The sequence below is a fragment of the Triplophysa rosa genome, linkage group LG9 (genome assembly GCF_024868665.1).
Source record: "Triplophysa rosa linkage group LG9, Trosa_1v2, whole genome shotgun sequence".
Taxonomy (NCBI): Eukaryota; Metazoa; Chordata; class Actinopteri; order Cypriniformes; family Nemacheilidae; genus Triplophysa; species Triplophysa rosa.
Window position 1 is genome coordinate 11,109,838 of NC_079898.1, and position 20,930 is coordinate 11,130,767.

General features: G+C 38.8%; 1 protein-coding gene across 1 annotated transcript in view; it reads left to right on the plus strand.

Moving 5' to 3' along the window:
- Nucleotides 1-4,751: 4,751 nt before the first annotated feature.
- Nucleotides 4,752-20,930, plus strand: part of gfra4a (GDNF family receptor alpha 4a) — a 94,002-nt gene continuing 77,823 nt past the window's right edge. Inside the window, exon 1 of the mRNA XM_057342952.1 lies at nt 4,752-5,232. Within this exon, the coding sequence (XP_057198935.1) occupies nt 5,175-5,232 (58 nt within the window). The 5' untranslated portion in view covers nt 4,752-5,174. The remainder of the gene's footprint in view (nt 5,233-20,930) is intronic.

Genomic DNA, 20,930 nt, shown 5'->3' on the forward strand with positions numbered 1-20,930 from the left:
ATGGCTTTTTGTTTCAGTCGTTACACTCCTGTATACTCACAGAGAGGTCAAATTCGTGATCTCTCACAATTACAACAACGACAGCAACTACCCAAATAGAATGACATTATCAATTAATTGAAAATTAGTCTTCTTATTATATTTTAATTGTCTGTTGAGTCAATAAATTAGGATGGTGTCAGCCGGGTTTGTTTATTGGTGAGAACAGAAAAGGGTAGGGCGGAGAGTTTAGTCAATGTTTGCTTCCTGAACAATTATAAATCCATTTGCATCTCGGTTTCTGTTAGATTTACTTTGAGGTAATTGCATTAAATGTATGTTTTAACAGATAAAAAGATGAGTGACAATTGAATTCTGGGGGATATTAGAGCCTTGTTTCAATTGTCATCCCAAAAATCAGAGAGCGAATGCTTTAAAGGGTGTGATGACGATTTGTTCATTGTAGTCATCACTTGCATGCTAACCATGAGGTTTGTGTGATTTTCCACTATTGTTTGCAGACTTGAACCTTTTTTGGTTTATGTTTGTTATTATGGGTTTCTGTGATTCATAGTTTATTTTTTATTTATGTTTTCGGTAATAAGTTTTGGGTACTGTGTTGTTATATTAAATGACCATCTAGCCATTGTACATCTGCTAACATTAGGTATGTTGTTCACTGATAGGTGCACATGTTAGTGATCAATGTCAGACTGTTTTACATCAATAGTTCCTATAAGCAATATTCAAACACACAGAGACCAGTTGAAGATTATAAATGATTTATTTTGTAACATATTGTATAGGTTAATAAGGAATCTTACATGCCATGTGACATTCTCACCACTTCCTGGATTGGTACCTCCTGTTACGAGAGGGCGGGGCAATAGTTGTCCTTATTTATCTTGTGGGTCATACCATATTGCAATGTGGGGCCAAATAATATATCTTAGGCTTAAGGTTGTGACCAAGTGTTCTCAAAGCTGTTTAAAGAGTTGAATACTCAATAATGGGACATCTCATTTGAAGAACATTCTGCATTGATTTTATTGTTTGAAGGTTATATGTTGTATTATGTTCATTGTGAGATTTTGTCACCCCTATAGTTGGTAGGGTTCTTCATAATGCTTTAGATTATGGCCCACAATGTACCGCATAATTAAACAGGATTTACAACGTGACTAATTGTTACAATAATGTACCGCTACAGTACATATCTGTAGGTAACAATATGTACAATTTGGGGAATAAAGGGGAAAGAGTTGGGAAAATTAAAAAATATATTTATGAGGGAACTGCATGCCATATAAACATCCAAATCAAACTGCTCTTGAAATTGATTATAGTCTCAAAATATCAACATTGATGTCGCATGTTACACATTAAAACTCATTAAAATAACTCATAAAAACTCATAATTAAAAGAAAGTATTTGTGACAAAAAGTCCTAAAGTCAATCAAATAAAATTAATCCTAAAGTTAAAACTCAAAATTTACAGTTGACAGTCTGCGTGCTTCATTCTTGCTGTTTTGCTTGCACAAAAACTGAACACATCATTTCCCCTTATTTTATGTTTGCTATAATAATAAAATAAGAACCCTGTACTTAATTAATGTCCACAGTAGCTTATTTATGGGTACATTGTAATTACAAAAATGTAGTGTGTGTTCACCCTAAGACTGTTGTATAGCATACTGAAGGTAATGCATACCACGTTATGTTAAAATAGTTACCCCTTAGTTTTAAAATACTTACAGTATAAATGTTTTTTTGAATTTTCTGACTTTATTCCCCAAACTTTGCAATTGTTCCCCTTTACCTACAGATATGTACTGTAGACTTACATTATTGTTACAATTAGTTACGCCGTAAATTCTATTGAATTATGCAGTACATTGCGGGCCGTAATCTAAAGCGTTACAGGGTTCTTCTATTAGGGAGGCTGGCCAAGCTTATTTAAGCCAATCTAGTTCTTAAGAAAGAGTTGTCCTTGCGCTGTGTACTGTCTTGCTGCCTAAAGCAACTATTTTCTTTGTTTAAGTTGCGACAAAGTATGCACTGAGTCTAGTGCCATTACGTTTGTGAATTCGTTGTTAGATTTTTCTTTTTTGTACTTTATACCTACGGTGTACCTGTTTCATCTAAATTTTGCCCTCAATTAAACACTTTTTGGGATTATAATCAGTGTCTTCTGAGCCTTCCTACCACCTCCCCTTAACCAACTCGAGGTGCACTACGACAAAGGGTTAAAAGGCAAACATTGGACAAGATTTTGTTTATCATAACACAGGAATATATATAATCTCGCTCCTCTGAGATGTTTTCATTACCCTTATTCCACCTTTATTTCCATTATGTATTATGGGGTCATTTCCAGTGGAATGGTATTTCCCTTTATCTGTTAAGATAATTGAGTTCATCACCCCTCTCCCTCATTCTCAATGAAATAAAACCATTTATTGAAACAAATCAGCAAAATTCAGTCATTCAGCCCTTGATTTATGATATCAGAAACATTAATATTAAACACCAGAAGAAATAATGATAAAAGCGAAATGTGTAAAAAGATTCACCAAATTTGAACACCTGTTGCTTTGCATTTGCTTCTGAAGGATTCCAGCCTTAGAAATGAGGGACTGAATGGGATAATTCTACCAAAAATGAAATTTCTGTCATCATTTACTCACCCTCAGATTGTTCAAAACCTGTATAAATGGCATTGTTCTGCTAAACACAAAGTAAGATATTTGGAAGAATGTCAGATCTCGCCTCCCCCATAGCGAAAATAAATACTATGTGAGTCAATGGGGGACAAGATCTGCTCGGTTACTGGCATTCTTCCAAATATCTTTTCGGTGAACCATCACATGAAAGATGACCGTTGCAGTCATGTTCAAACAAATAAAAAACAACGGTAAAAAAGAGAACTGAATGAAAGACTGAGCTTAAAGTCATGTGCATTAGAGTTTTGCATCACTTTGTATATACAGTAACTCAAGTATAATCCAGAGGTGTATTCTTTTGATAAATTAACAAATTTATTACATATTACATTACATTATTGTTCAAACCAATACGAGATAAATTTGTCATGTTAATAATACATCCACAGGAAGGTATCAAGGCATCATTTGTAATAATTTAGCTTATCTTTCTTAACTCTAAATGCTATATCATTTATAAGAAAACGTCTTTTTAAGTAATAGACAACAGACATTGACTTACATGAAAACTTCATAAAACCAACAAGTATCCTGAAGATTTGCAGGGGACCTGTTCCTCAGTTTTGGGACCATGAAAAAGTCACGGTCCTGCCTTCTTGTTCATGATTTTCTAGTCGTGTGGCAGGATCGGGACAGATCCCTTATGTTTTGTGTGAGGAAGCCATGGGATGTTTATCTTTAGACATTCCATGTGTTTTCTCTGTCTTGTCATTGGCCCCACCCCTCTCGTTTTCTGTATTGCTTCCCTGCCGTGTCTCATTACCCACTCATTAGTCTCCCTATTTAATGCCCTTGTATTTGCTGTCCTGTGCTGATTCGTTTTGTATCTTCCTCCTGTCGTGTCCTCGGAGTAAGTGTCTAGTTTTGTCACGATTCCTGTTCAGTTATTTGTTATTTTGCTCTCTCTGGTTTTGCCCCCACGTGGGAAGTTTTTGGTTTGCATTTTTTGAATACTCCTTAAATTACCTTATCTGTCCCCCATCGTGGGTGTTTTTTGTTTGTACATTTAAATAAATCATTGTTTTTGCTGCCATTGCCGCCTGCATCTGGATTCTTCTGTCCTGACCCTGACAGATGAAACAAAACAGATATAAAGATCTGTTCTCACCTGTCAGCACCATGCAAAATTCTCTCTCTCTCTCTCTCTCTCTCTCTCTCTCTCTCTCTCTCTCTCTCTCTCTCTCAGCAGATGGAGCATAAGCATGGCTGTTTCCACAGTTATCCAGCATGTGAGAAAGGACACTTTGCCAAACCCCTGCTGGCAAGCATTGCACTGGCCAAACTCTCTTTCTCTCATTTTTTTTCACTCTCTCTTGCAATCTATCGATCTCTTACTATTATTTGATCACACTCTTCTCCCTGTCACTCAAAATACGGTGTATGGGTAACCTATATCATAATCATTACATCCACACTTCAAATATTTCACAACACCGAGAACAAAGAAAAACATACAGTGAGATGCAAAAAACATCTCCATCACACACATTTTCATCCTTTGCCAAACCTAATGGAAAGTCACTATTTTTTATTTACACCAAGCTGAAATCCCTGAATATTTCTCTGTGTTTAGGATGAAACATGACTGTCTCAGGCAATTAAATTGTCTTATATTTTTACACTCGTTTTTATTTGATAAAAAGTCAGCTTAGACTGCTGAAATGACAATATATTTTCAAATGATGAACAGTTTTATTTTGAAAGCTTTAGGGTACAAATAAATTACATTTTCTTCTAAGGACGTGACTGATTTTCATTTCCCATGTGGGTGTTCTCCTAGAATACACCAGAGGACACTAATCCAGTTTGCAGGACATTTTAGTTTTTCCATTTTCGTTTTTATTCCCCTCTAATTGAAAAAAATAATCCTGTAACAAACAAAACCTGATAGAATTCGCATAAAAAAGAAATCCTCTATTTTTATTCCCTGCAGGATGATCAACTGTTCCCTAGGCTATGAAATTTAATTGACATTATTCATAATTGCATTCAGCTGAAAAAAATGCGGCGATAGTCTTCTTAGTGCTGTCAGTGGAGTTGGAGGGCAGAGCGCAGTGCCACTTACTCGTGCAGTGATTTGGTGTTAGTGCAGTTTTCACGCGCTCACTGAGTTAGACACAGACGCAGGATCACACGAGAAACAGCCCACTTTATCCCGAAGACCAACACCGTTTCTCACTTAGCGGATTGAGTGTTTATTAGCTTTATATATGCTGAAGTGGTGAAAAACAGCAGCGTTTCGTGGCACTGATTTTGCGCGACTATTTCCCTAATCTTGCGCCAGATTTGTCGGGGAATAAAAGATGATTCTCGACGTGCTTTGCTTCCGTGACATGATTTGGATTGCACCTTGCTTTTTGGGGGGAAACCAGCACTGAACGCACTACGACGTTTTTGGACAACTTTGGTGCCAGTGGACACGGGCAGTCGCTGAAGTCTTTAACTGCCTCGAGATTGTTGCTGTCGGACCGATGGCTCTGAGCAGGATGGACATCATCGGGCTCTACTTGTTCCAGCTGGCAATTTTTGGTGAGTTTTCTTTTTGATTAGATCTGGTTTTGGGGGATCGAAGAATGAGCTCAGTCGCAGCTGTTGCGGATGCGAAAGGAATATTGAAAATCCCTTCGTTTCCTACAGACGCACGAATCATCTTCACTCTGCATTCTAACTTCAACTTGTTTCTTGACAATTTGCCATAAATTGTTATGTCCAAAGTTGTTGTAGCCTATATATCACGTAGGATATCGATATTCTATTCTTTCTTGTTGGCTTTACGGTAGATTGACGGTGCGCACACAGCCTAAGTGTCTTTATCATTTTGGCAGAACAAATGAGACGGATCGGACGACCTGCTAACGTGGTTATGTTTGTGTGTTAAAATTACCCGACGTGCGTTTTTTATTATGAAGCTCACGGCACATTACCGCCATCATTAAAAACATCAGCCTGACAGCCAGTCGTCATGCCGCGCGCGTCATTGTAACATTAGTGTGGCGTCTCGTGCTGTCTGCAGGTAGAGCGCAGAGGATGCATCCTGCTGCATCTATGCAAATATGTCTAAAGAAACTGCGAAGAGGCAATAACACGAGACTGGAGTCTTGCGCTATCATGTCAAAAGCTTTTTCAAAGAATACCTTCTAACTAGACCCCATGTCGGTGGCTTCTATCGCTATATTTTCATTTGTGAATCCCACTGAGTCTGAGTTTTGTACGTAGCAAGTCCCTTCAGATATATTTGAGAAACACCAGTGCATTGTGTAGCGGTCTAACATATGCATGTTAGGTGCAATAAAGAAACAAACAAAATAAATGAATGAATGAATAAATCTCTCTGATGATTGTTAACATTTTAATATGAGGTTAATTTAATGGTTAATACACGATGGAGTCATCAATCATTGGATTCAATGTAAAAAAAAACTCTGTAGTATTATTAGACATATTTTACTCATGATGTTTTTATTTACGCACCAACATAAACATGCATGAAAGTGTTTTGAGAGAGAGACAATCGAGTTGGTTGTGAAAAAAACTTGGTATAGTCTTTTCCAAAGTCTTGCCATCAGGTAAGAGGTTCATAATGGGAAGTTGAACAAAAGCAAGGAAGCTGTGCAGGATTAAAGACAACTGCAGAGTAAAATCCAAAACATCCATTTAACCTGGAGATTTTGCAGACCTGAAAATGAGACCATTCCTCTTTGAAAAGCTTCACTGCAACGTCACAGTCCACAGTGATGTAAGTATAACATGTATACATACTCTCTCTCTCTCTCTCTCTCTCTCTCTCTCTCTCTCTCTCTCTCTCTCTCTCTCTCTCTCTCTCTCCAATTTTAAAGCACTTTTTTGGAATTATAGTTTTAATGTGGCCTCAGATAGATGGTAACTCAGATAGTTTCTGCATATCTCATGTTAATCTTGAGTACTTACAGAATAGTATCGTACACTTCAAATATCCGTAGAGTCTTTAGTTTGATCATATTTATAAAAGACAGATACGGCACATTTATAAAAGACAGATACAGCTCTACGTTTATTTCCGAAAACATACGATGCGTGCGGGGGGAGGGCAGAACTAAAGCACGTGCACACTCATTGCCAACAAAACAGACATAATCTGTTTCACTTACCATGTGCGGTTTATGTCTGGCATCTTTTAGCGCTGGGACAGCTCCATCTATCAGTTTCAACCTATCTTCAAATCCAGCGTTATCCACAGTTTACCATCATTGAAATGCCATGAACACACCTCGAATTCTCTCACTATTGCAAGAGTAACGAGCTGCAGCTGCAGGCCCACAGCACAGCCAATCTTGATGGGAAGCGGGTCTTCCTATCGCTCGTCGGTTGACGCGTGGGTGGGCTATTTCTTTCGCCTTGCCGTGGGTGTGCTTTTCCGGGAGAATTGCCCAATAAGGGACTAAGAAATGTTGTTACGTAACGGTTTTTCATGTTCGAAAAAAACTTTCCAAAACCTATACGACCATGTCAAGCATGAGAAGACAGCATGTTTAATATTGTAAAGAAGTCAAAATGCACGAAACACCATTGCACATCCCCTTTAATGGTTTGCAATATTGGCAAAATGGCAAAGCGTTATTACAATAAATACAACGATGGAAAAAGAAATACATATAAACAAACATAAACAAATAAATACCAAATAACATACAATATTTGATCAAATAAAACAATATAAACACAAAATTAACATTGAGAATATGCAGGCAACTTTTGAATATGGATATGAATCAGTTGGTTTCTGAAGGTATTGATCTAGGATATTTGCTGTCCATAAATGAATTGTGCTGCAGCAGATCCTTGAGTGAACACCTTCATTTGACCTTTCTCTTTATCTTACCTAAACATAAGTCTCACACAACCATTTGGCATTTTTACTTAAACATTCCCTGTTTCTGGAATTGCGTACTGTGACAGTGCATACTGAATTCAACAAACTTGTTGACCGTTAAAGTGATAAAATGTAAATTCTGTCATGATTTACTCACCCTCTTGTCATTTTAAACATGTGTGACTTTCTTTCTTCTGCAGAACACAAAAGAAGATATTTTTAAGAATGTTGGTAACCGAACAAAGGCGGTACCCATTGACTTGCATTGATTTTGTGTCTATACAATAGAAGTGAATGGTACAGCCATTATTTGGTTATCAACATTCTTCAAAATATCTTCTTTTGTGTTCTGCAGAAGAAAGTCATACAGGTTTGAAATGACAAGAGGGTAAGTAAATCATGACAGAATTTTCATTTTGGGTTAACTATCAATTTAAAGCAGTACATTCTGTATAGAATGTTTGGTACAGTACATGTATATTTCCATTTACCTACTGTATGACATACTGTTTTAATTGTGAGGACGGTTGGGATGTGTAACGGCAATGTTACGACAGGTTTGTTTCCTAAGGAATGCATGAATTGAAAAAATGTATACTTTTATTACACTGTAAATCGCATTGGATAAAAGCATCTGCCTAATACATAAATTTAAATGTAACCGGGAACACATACATATTTTCCACGGAGGTTCAAGAATAAAGAGCAAAATACATTTAGGCAACAGCTGGAAAGCCAGATGCATTTGTAATATATTTATTACTCACAGTTTTCACAGTTACTGTACACAAAATACACACACGCACACACACACACGCATTGTGCATCATGCTGTTGTGTTAAACAATGTTTTGATCTCTCATGTCTCAATGAGACATACTCCACTGTCCCACAGCACAAACACCCACAATCTGTTTAGCACACACATTCGACATACTTCAGCATTATTATTCTTAGCACTTTTTGAAAGTCAACATGTGTTCATTTTTGCCACTTTCGGAAATGCTGCAACACTGCTCTCAGCAAATATTTTGGGTCAGCGTATGATTGTGTCCTCTCCTGCAGGGATACAAGCTCATCATGTGAGCGCTGATTGCTTTGTGTCCTTCTGTGTCGCACTCGGCTTTGACAGCCATCACAGAGTCAGTCCGAGGGGAAACTTTAATGGGCTTGTAAACTGTTGGGTTGCAGTGTAATCATTTCCAGTTACGAAACACAATTCGCTATCAAGCTTAATCTTTTTTTATTTGCGTAAACATGACTAAATAAACATTTTATATATTTACACTGGGAAATGTAATTACATGCTAATGAAATAAAGACAATGAGTAGGATTTCATGTTACTCATTACGTTTCTGCATTAGTTTTTGTACTTTCGCAGAGATGTTGTTATGAGTCTTTCTCAAGGTGTTAATGGATGTGATCATTATGTAATTTCCGACAGTTGACAATAGTGTAGGATTCAAGTGTGCAATGCTAATGAATTCCACCTTTTCAGACTAATGCTCATTTAGCCCTTTAAGCTCTATAAGGGGATTGAATAAATTTGTTAGCCACACGTTTAGTAACCTTGAATTGTGGCAGATTACATTATGCGGTGCTGTGCATTGCAGCACACTGGGATATAAATGTATTCTGGCAGGACTGCTGTTTCTCACTAGCTTTAATGCTAATCCACCTCCCCACCCCTATTGGCCTGTCTAGGTTAACTGCCTTCACATTGCTAATTATCCTCGGCATACATCTCTAAGTCTATCTCATTCGACATGATTTTCGCGGTGACTTTTTAATTAGCTGTCCCAGAGCTGTGCATATTGACTGGGATTGACTCGAATGAGTTGAGGATAACGGGAAAGATAGATGTGCATTATAGCGCTGCTGTTTGACGTGAATCTATCAAGGACTCCTTGTGCAGTTTCTAGCGGAGCACTCTAAAAACTTTGGGGTGATTTTTAACTCAGCGTTGGGTCTAAAAGGAACAATTTAACTTACTTAAAGCGAAAAAATTCTGTCATCATTTACTCACCTTCGAGTTGTTCCAAATCTGTATACATTTCTTTGTTCTGTTGAACACAAAAGAAGATATTTTGAAGAGTGTAGGACAGCAAACAGTTCTGGGGCACTTTTGACTACCATTGTCATTTTTCTTACTATGGTGGTCAATGGGGTCTAAGAACTGTTTGGTGACAAGCATTCTTCCAAAAATCTTTCTCTGTGTTCAAACAAAGAAATGTATACAAGTTTGGAACAACTAGAGAGTGAGTAATTCCTGACAGAATTGTAATTGTTGGGTGAACTATTCCTTTGACCCATTTCATTTAACCTAAAAGTTGGGTTTGTCCCTTTTTGACACAGTGCTGGGGTGAAAATAACCCAGCATTTTTTAGAGTGTGAACAAAATTTTACAGTACGAGTAAGAAGTTGGTCATTAAATAAATTGAATTTTTTGAGTAGTCTGTCCGATGTACTGTCTCGTCTTTGATCTTTTGCATGACCATCTTTGTCTAACCTCTGACAGTAGTCACCAAGGTGGCACTCGATTCTCCACTGTGGAAAGAGTGCGTTCAGCCTCCAGAACGAAATTCAGAGGCGAAGACAAAATCGAATGACAGGCGCCTCAGTCTCCCTTGATTCCAGACAGGCAAGCACTCATTTAAATGCAGATACAGAAAGTTTAATTTTGTTCTGTTCGTTTTTTGCATGTTTTGTTCAAATTTCAGTTATAATTGCATTTTGTAATAATAGCGTTGTTCATATTTGCCTGTTGAGGAACAAATGTCATGTTTCGGTGGCCTCCCCATCACTGCAGAAACATTCGTTCATTTACTTTGTATGGTGTTGAACATGAACAGTGATAACAAAAATAATGTGAATAATGTTTGCAGGATGGTCTGCTAATAACGTTGGAATAAAAACAAAACAGTGTATAGCACAATCAGTTGACACCTTGCTTCTGATAATCAATGCACAGGGTGTCACAACTAGCACACCTGAGAATGTTTATATATGCCTGTACGTAGCATATGGTCAGATATGAAATCTGCCCCCTCTGTGTGAGCTCAGCGAGAGTCAAGCATTCATCCACCATGTTCCGCCGTGAGTCTCAGCATCAGTTTTGCCCGTATCATCTATGAGATAAGAGCCATAGAGAGAGGAGAAAAGGGAAGACATGAAGACCTTTTTTTGGATTTAGATAAAGAAAAGCTTCACACATGCACGCCTACACACACACAAATGTAGAGCGGTCAGAGAGGATTGAAGCACAGGAGGAGGTGACAGTAGCGCTCATTATGTTAACGGCCTGTCATTCTGCCGTCTTTTGTAAAGGCACGATGAAACTGCTAGGACAATTACCGACACCTCAATAAAGGAATGTGGCATTTGTACGGCTTGTATGCGGCACACAGAAAGGAAAAATGGGAAAGGGCCGAGATGGTTGGTGTGAATTTATCTCGACAGGATGCTGAAGCACGCCGCCACCTCGCTCTCATGCAGAGGCTTCTTGTTAGCACCACGGAAGCTAGGGGGGAAATTGGGGCTGAGCCGCGGTCACGTGAATACAAATGAACAGGGTTAGGTCGCTCGTCTGAGTCTGTGCATGTGTCAACCACAAGAATGCAGATCGACAATGCGGCGGCTCGTGCTGTTTGCCACGGAAAAGAAACAGAGCGCGTGTGAACTGAAATAGCGAGACATCTTTTGTTTTGTTTACTTAAGTCTTTTAGCCCCTTCTGACTGCGAGAGCCTTTTGTTCCTGAAGAACACAACATTAAAGCTTTGAGACTGTGTGAACCTCAGCCTTTGTGCCTTTGGCTTGTGTGTGTTTAATGTTCTGCGCTGTACTGTATGTGTGTTTGAGTGGGTGTGTACGGATCAACTACAATGAGTTGCAGCATCAGCACCACCCTCGCCCACCTCACATTGTTGGTTTATGATTCTTATGCACAGAGTATGAGAACCAACTGTTTAAAGTATATGATGTCTATAATGCTTCCTTCAGATTACACGAATTTAGCCCAATTTCAACAGGATTGTCGTAAGGTGTCGTAGTGATTCATAAATGACACATACGACAACTGACATTGCGTCACAACGTCCCGACAGAGAGTAACTAGCCAATCAGAGAACTTGTTACATCTCTCTCGCCATAGCTAATTTGCATGGTTTAACCTCGTTTTACCAATGCAAGGACCCAAAGTGTCAGGGAAATGCTAAATAGAGAGGCTATAAGGAAAAGCTGAATGACTAAGCTAATCGAATAGCAAATCGGAAAAGGAAAGGCAGCGGGGAAATGGAAATGCAAATGGTAAAAGAAATAGTCTTTTAAATGACTGATTAAAACTCGTATTCGTAGTTTAATTTGTAAATCCAATTATTTATTCCTCTTTTTAAATCGCATTTTCAAATACATTTAGAAATTCCACTACTTATAAAGGAATTCATTAATGCACTTTAAAATGATGTACTTATTGCGTGTTTTATGTTGTTTTTTTAAAGTCCCATTTTAATTTGATGGATTTATTGATGGATTAATATTTCATTTATTAATTATTTTTATAATCATGCTTTTTATTACCCATTAAAACAATAAATAATGAATGACTTTATAATTTGGATAAATAAATGAATTTGTAAACAAATGTATTAATACCTATTTTTATTATAGAATTAGTTATTAAACAATGAAATGCTTTATTACTTTACACACGACCGGTCCTCCATAGATAGGTAGGTCCTTCTTTTAAATCAGTATGTACTGTCATAGTATGCGATTTCGGATGCAGGTAATGACATTATGTCGCTGGCGGTCTGAACGGGGGATAATGTTGTTTGGTTACCAACGTTCCTCAACGTTCCTTGTGTTTCACAGAAGAAAGAAAGTGATACAGGTTTGGAAGTACATGAGAGTGAATAAGTGATGAAAGAATGATCATTTTTGGGTGAATTTTTGTTGATCTGTACATGCAAGAATCAAATTATTATATATAGCCATTGATCTAAAGCTTTCTTTTCCCATGGCCAAAGCAAGGCTTCACCCAGTCATGTGCTCTAAAGCCTGTCAATACAAGCTTCTCAATGCATCACCACAGCTATTTAATGATCAACACTTTACTGTAAAATATACGGTATGGTAGTGTTCACGTTCACTACTGTAACTGCTAAGTCATAGGGTTTAGCATGGCATCATTCATAATTAGGTTAGGGCACGATGGACATGCTGTACATAGTTCTGCCTTTCCTCTCTACATGAGCTGATGAAAAGGACAAGAGGAGGTCAAACCAGGCTAACAAGTGGCAGAATCTGTGGGCAGCTCAGCAGAACACACTGTGTTGATTGGTTCCTATTGAGCGGTTCACCAACACGCACTGAGCTGATTGGCCTGTAATTAGCAGACTGACAAAATGCACCATGCTGATTGGCCCATAATGAGGATGAAATATGGTGGAGACTGATAAACTGGTCTTTACCAGTGCAGGTGTCTGTTGAGAACAAACACTTTGTCGTTGGCTTGAAGATTGAAAAGAGCACAATTATGATGGTGAGCTTTGTATGTTTGACAGGCAAGCAAGCACGCTATCAATAACTTATTCTGTGTGATTACACAATACACTTGTTAAAAACCAGCTCACAAAAGACTCTTGAAGATTTAAACACGCACTTTAGAATTCAATTCACAAAGAGCTCACTGAAAAATGCATTCCTTTTTCCTTTATCTTTTGCTGTTTACAACGAATAGGATAACATTTGACAAAGTAGACATTGCAACGCACAATACAGCAGAGAGAGAGCAGAGTTTTTAAAAAGGATACAGTATTTTTGTATTATTCATCATAGGTTTCTGATTGCTACTGTACCTTTAAGATTTCTACACTGTAAAAATTTCAAGTTGTTTAAACTTATTATTATTTAGTAGCTAGTTCCACAGAAATTTTACGTTCACTCAATTTCTGTCTCCAAAGTGCTACTTGAATTGTTATTTTTTTAGTTGGCCCAAATTTGACTCAAACATTAAAAAGTATGTTTGCTCAACTAGTTTTATAGTTCATTCAACTAAAATGTTTTAATCTGTATTTTTTTTAACTACAGCAAATTCAGTTAAAGTTTTAGCATTAATTATATGTGACCCTGGACAACAAAACCAGTCTTATGTGTCAATTTTTCGATATTGAGATTTTTACATAATCTGAAAGCTGAATAAATAAGCTTTCTATAGATGTATGTTGATAGAATAGGACAATATCTGACTGAGATACAACCGTTTAAAACTCTGGAATCTGAGAGTGCAAAAACTCAAAATATTGAGAAAATTGCCTTTGAAGTTGTTAATCAGGGGCACTGTGGCAGACCATCCACTCACCAAATAAAGTTTTTATATATTTAAGGTAGGAAATTTACAAAATATCTTCATGGAACATGATCTTTACTTAATATCCTAATGATTTTTGGCATAAAAGAAAAATCAATAATTTTGACCCACACAATGTATTTTTGTCTTTTACTAAAAATGTTCCCGTGCTACTTAAGACTGGTTTTGTGATCAAAAATGTGTTTTATGTTATTTAAACTAAGATTTATAATTTGATTATCATAACTTCACATCACATATATTATATTTATAATATCCTTCATGACATCCTTTTAGGATTTGCTGTTAAATGCTTTAGTTGTTTCATTTATCAGCCCAATGCTCCACACCACCGACCTCACTGCACCAACAGCATGTACATGACAGTCAGGTCACTGTGATAGCATGGACTCTCTCTCTCTCTCTCTCTCTCTCTCTCTCTTTCAGTCACACGCACGCACGCACGCACGCACACGCACGCACGCACACACACACACACACAATCAACTGTTGGTTTGTTTGCAATTACCAGGCAATTCACTCCCCTGATCTCTCTATTTCATTCTCGGCTCGCCATTCCATTTTACTCAATAAAACTCATTTCTAGCTTGTCTTTGTAGAGGCTACTGTATAGATTGCACAGTGCAGGATTGTGAGAAAAGTGAGTTAGTTGCTCACACTTGCCCTTAGCTTTGGTTTTCACCTTTTTTTTGTTAAAGTTTTGAGATAAATGGTGTCAATATTGGGAAGGTGAGCTAATCTATATTTAAAACGAGCCCCTTGGTGTGCCAAGTTACAATAGTCTATCATTGAATGGTACAAAGGAGTTCAATTAAATCTGTGCGGTTATACAACCTTTTGCTGAAGGTCTTCTCGCAAACACACACAAAAATCACTTTTAAAAGTCTCATCAAATTTGCCGATAAAGTGGAAAAAGGCTGTGTAGCATCCACTGTGTTGACCAAATGGTCATCAATGTAAGCGGTTGGAAAGATGGACAGTTATTAAGCAGCATCTATTGATCCCCGTCTCACCGACATGCTCACAGGATTACCCACTGTCCTCCTTGAGGTATATCAATGTTCATCAGTCAGCATGATGTAGATTGATGTTCCTGCTGACCGAGTGGTCTGGAGAGATAGATGAAGCATCGGGAGGTGGGAGCATCGATACCTTCACATTGTGTGGGCTGCAGCATTTCATTTGATTTTGAACCTCGTACACTCAACAGATGGCAAACAGCAGAGGTGGTCATTCCAGCATAACGTTCCAGTGGTCATAACATAAACTAGATTTTTACATGTGAGTGGTTCCTGTCTGTTTTGTGGGTGGTATGGCAATGGTATGCTGTTTCAGAAGTGTTTTGAGTAGTTTTTAAGCACTTTGCTAAGCAGTTGCTCAGTTTGGGTCACACCCCGAAGTTTTTTTTTTAGCAAAGAAAAGTAATAAATGACGTCTCTTTATTTAATCAGATTTGCCTGCTCTGCAATAAAATGTATTTTCAATTAGATTAATTCGTAAAAAAGTTTTGTTTTATTTAATGTACATGAATTGTATAGTTTCATACAAGTTCAATACTAGTTGACCCCAAAATAAAAATTCTGTCATAATTTATTGATGTCATCATGTCGTTCAGATCCTGTATATGACTCTTTCTTCTGTGGAACACAAGAGACATTTTGAGAAAGGTTTTGTGTCCATACAATGGAAGTCAATGGATGCCTATATTGTTTGGTTTTTTGAAAGAAAGTCATACAGTTCGGTAGATTTTTTCATGTTTGGGTGAACTATCCCTTTAATGCATTTCAACAGCTTGCTAACAGCACCTGAAAACTCCACTGAGAACCATGATAAAGAAAAATCTTCCTTCAATATTAAAGATTTTTTTTGCTCATTTTTATCACAAATATCTACAGGCATGAGGAATGTAGTGTACTGTAAGCTTAGGGTCGGGTTTGCTCAAATCCCTGACACTAAATATGAGCGCCTCCCTTAGCCAGCACCACTAATGATCTCCCCGGTCATTTGATTTTGGGTACTTCATAATTTGTGAGAAACAGTCTCTGTAATATCTGGAGAACCATGAAAGGCTTTATAGCTTTTTAATACAGTCACAAGCAATATCGGTTAATAATTTGTTGGCTTTCCACCTCGAGCCCCAGCACCTGCTGCAGTTGCCAGGTGTTCGGGAGGAGACGAATGATTTAATCAGCTTCAGCTTTTTGGGGGCTAATCCACTTAATTGTGTTGACCTTTTTGCATGCGTTCTCTTCATCTGCACAAATCATCATATTTTCTATATTATGCTGGGAGTTTTAGGTGCTGACACTTCAACCTGCAGCACAACAGCACAGATTCTGTATTCTGGTGTGGAGGGTAAGAGCGATTTAATCAGATATTGTGTCCGCGGTCAGCGTCGGCAATCTGATCAACATCAGCTGCTGTGTGTGTTTAACAAGGCTGATCACAGACAGACCAAACCTGTTTATGTTGTTCAATCTAGAGTGCACAGAAGAGCAACAGCATTTTACTGGCATAGGCTACTGTGTTTTACAGGATGAGTAAGAGATATGGAGGGGGATGTGATAAAAAACCTACAGGTACGCAAACACTTTAGGATCAAAGGCAGTCACTCTAACGTACCATTCGCAGTCCTGTCGCCAACGCACAATGCAGCCAACACAAACTGCCAGCAATCCCAGCTGCTGTAAATGCTCAATATTCAGCATTTTCCGAAAAGATCTCTTAAACCTTTTGAGTGGTTGTCATTATGCTGTATAGTAGAAGAGGAGATCAGAGGCATCAAGTGGTTGCTGTATTTTTAAGGCTCCTTAAGGTGCACTTCAAAACCTATGTTGGATCATACTGGCACAACATTAATGTTCAACAGTTTATTACCTGTACGGATGTATTATCTCCCAAGCTCCTTTTCGATACTAAACACGCTCTCTATTTTCTGCTTCATTATGAAGTTTGATGTTGAATTTTATGTGGTCCCAGGTTGAAGATATAGATCATGAACCTTGTAGGAGAATGTTACAGTTGTTACATGTAAGACAAATGTGAAAAGATTCAAAGCATCAACAAGACACATTACTGGCATGCTCGACCTGATTTTGGCAAGTGGTTGATGTCCTCAGGGCAACATATTTTGTTGACCTAAGGACAACATTTTTATAAATAAAACCTAAACCCACATCAAACCCCAACCCTAACCATAATGTACCCCTAAAATCAGAGGGAAATGATAAGTGAAAAACAATGGTCTAGAAGCACCTAATCCTGGTAAAATAAACTGTAAACTTATTTCTGAAATCTGATTGGTTGAATTAAATGTTGTCCCAGGGTCAACATGATGTTGCCCTAAGGACATCAACCACTTGGCAAAATCAGGATAGCCCTACTGGCATTAGGTCGAGACTAAATCTTCTATTTCCTTGTTTGCCTCTTTCTCTGTCTGTATTGTGGATTTAAGGTTACGGGGTCATTGTAAAACTCACCTTTCTACTGCCCCATCATTACATTTTTTTATCAAAACAATCTCTGGCTAGTTTTCTGTTATTGTGTGTGTACACATGAGTATTAAACTTTTTCACTTTTAATGGAAACTGATGGGGGTCATAGTTGTTACACTGTTTACTCTAGTGAATACTTCATTTTTGAAAGTAATTTTCTGTACATAGTAACTACAGTAGCTACAGTTATTGAACACAACTATTGAACAGGAAGAAAACTACTGTTAATGGAACACGCATTGATTTTTTTGGGACAATAGCCCTGTGGCCTGTATCACGAAGCCGGTTTCGGTTTTTACCCATAAGTTCGCGTTTAGTTTGAGCATACTCTGAGTTTTCGGGCTCAAGAAGGTGGATTGGTTTTGAGCGGCTTTCGTCGCCATGGTAATTTACGCTACACGGCTAATCTGCTCCGGAGCAGGTTTTATTCTGGGTTAAAGATCCAAAGCCAAAACTGGACCAATCAGTTGTGAGTAAAGTGACATATACCTGATGCAATAAAGCCACTCCCCTCGTATCTCGCTCCAAATTAAAGACATTTAAAGTGATATGAGATAAAATCTTTTGCTGCTAAATCTTTATTTGTACTGTATATGTATTGATTATAATTCTGTATAAATCAAAACATATAATTATTATATGAGTTGATTATTATTTGCCTAATTAATATATATTAAACATAGCAATTAAATTAATATAACTACAGTATATATACAGATAAAAACAAGCTTCATTATATAAAGCTTTTTAAACTGATGAAGCATACATATTTGTCATGAAATGCTCGGGAAGAACCCAATTGCAGGCAGCATTTAGGGGTAAACAAACAGGTATTTATTGGAACAAGAAACATAAAACAAAGACCCACGATGGGGTATAACAGGACAAGCAGAGTAAAGACAGGACGTAGACTAACTATCAATAAACTACAAAATAACCAACACTTGAAAATAAACTAGACTCCACACTTACTAGACTGGACAAGATCTTTGACAACAGGAACACGAGCACGAGTATATGGAACAGGTAAACATACTCTAGGTACTATACACAGCGTGCTATACAAAATGATACAAACACAATAACCGAGCACAGGACAATGGAACATGAGGACTATTTAAAGGGAAGGAAATCAAGAAGGGACAGGTGCGGGGTATGAACTAATTAATCAATAACGAGGGATACAAGAGGGCAAAGACGAGACCTGGAGAGAGCATGTGGAAGGCCAAGTGGGCCAAAATGCAAGACGCTGGCTGCACTGGACTGGACACCGGCTGCACCGGACTGGACACCGGCTGCACCGGACTGGACACCGGCTGCACCGGACTGGACACCGGCTGCACCAGATTGGACACCGGCTGCACCGGGCTGGACACCGGCTGCACCGGATCTCGCGCCCCTCTCCGTTGCCTCTTCTTCTTGAGCCGGACCACTCGCCTGGTGGTCGACTGCAAGAAAGAGGTGAAGGGCGCGGCAAGTTCCGGTTGGGATCCCTCTGAGGAGGATCCCCAGGACTCTCTCCTCCTGTGCTTACCACGTAAGCCAACTGGTAGAGGAGTGGTAGCAGGGGATGAAGCGGATGGTGTGGCGATGCCCACAACCCCGATCTGCAGGGAATGATCCTCCGGAATCGCGGCCAGCGGAGATGAGTAGCTGGGTTGAGTTGAGACCCTGGACTCCGGTCGGTCCATGACGTACCTCAACACAACGTCGAAGTCCAGCGGACTCAACAACCTCATCTCCAGCCGCGAAAGGGGGTCCCTGAGACTGGTGTTGAAGAGCACCGCCACCTCCTCTCCCTGAAGTCTCCGTTCCCCTGGAGAACACCGCAGAGGAGGCGAGCCTGATGGGACCGCACAGCGTCCATGCTGCCCGCTGGGTTCAAGCGTGGCTCGGTTATTCTGTCACGAAATGCTTGGGATGAACCCAATTACAGGCAGCGTTTAGGGGTAAACAAACAGGTATTTATTGGAACAAGAAACACAAAACAAAGACCCACGATGGGGTATAACAGGACAATCAGAGTAAAGACAGGACGTAGACTAACTATCAATAAACTAAAAATAATCAACACTTGAAAATAAACTAGACTGCACACTTACTAGACTGGACAAGATCTTTGACAACACGAGCACGAGCATATGGAACAGGTAAACAGGTAAACATACTCTAGGTACTATGCACAGCACACACAGGGTGCTATACAAAGTGATACAAACACAATAACCGAGCACAGGACAATGGAACATGAGGACTATTTAAAGGGAAGGAAATCAAGAAGGGACAGGTGCGGGGCATGGGGCGGGGGCAAAGACGAGACCTGGAGAGAGCATGTGGAAGGTCAAGTGGGCCAAAATGCTTCTCTCCACATTAAACAGGGGATCCTGCCGTGATTCTGCCACAAGATCAAGAAAGACATGACAAGATGAGGCAGAATCATGACACATATTATCTTTCGATCTTTTTGTAGACAGTTGATTCTGCATTGATATAGTCAGTAGCTGCCTTCTCAAACTTTCACTGCAGCAGTGTTTATTCCTGCCTTGTAAATGTGTTTCAATTCATGAGATTTTTTTCATAATGATCTCGTCATCTTCAACAGAGAAGTGAATTGTGCTGACACTCGCGATAAGTCAATTTAACTGATGATGTTTTCTATGTTCTGTGTGATTGGCTGTTTGCAGCACGTGTCACACTTTCAGGATCAAACCTGAGTTGACAGAGAACGTTTATACCAAGCCTTGTGCTATAGCTGAACCTGATCTAAACCAGGTTGGGTTTGTCTGGTTTTGTCAACTCTAAACCTACTCTACAACTCTGAGTTTGTTCACCTCGCTTCGTGATACAGGCCACTGATTTCAGTACTGAATATTACAGTATTATATCGCCGGCCCTTCTGTGAATGTATGACTGTGTTCTTTCGTGTGTGTTCTCTTGTTTGCCCAACAACTGAAGATATGACATTGTCATTGTATTTTACAATAGCACAAAATAAAAATAGTGTTAGATATGGTGCAGACATTTGTGAAATTAGTCTTTTGACTTAAAACTTTATACATTAGTCTGCTACAGATAGACCCTGTTATTAGCCCCTACATTACAAATTATAGATAATTGTAGCTATGAACTAAAACGTATTTGCCAAAAGGATCATGCTGTGTGTTTTTGTGTAATTTGTGTTGTTGTTGGCCTGATAACCGCAGGTGGGCTTTTGTAAGCTGAGCTTTAGTGGATTGAACCATAAGAGGCATGATGAGAAATGTCTACTTTCCTCCCACTCACGTTCTCACTGATCCTCATCCTAGAGTGTAGGGGTCAATGGACTCTGCTGGGCTGCAGCTGTGTGTGTGCTGATTTGAAATCGAGATACTTTACCAGCGCTTTGGTGGACCTGCAGACAAAAGCAAAGCTTTAGAGACCTGCTGCTGTTTACCAATGAACTGTACACGCTGGAGCAAAGTTGTTGGCTTTCAGACCTGCCCTGAAACTTCCACTTAAAGGAATATAATGGGTCA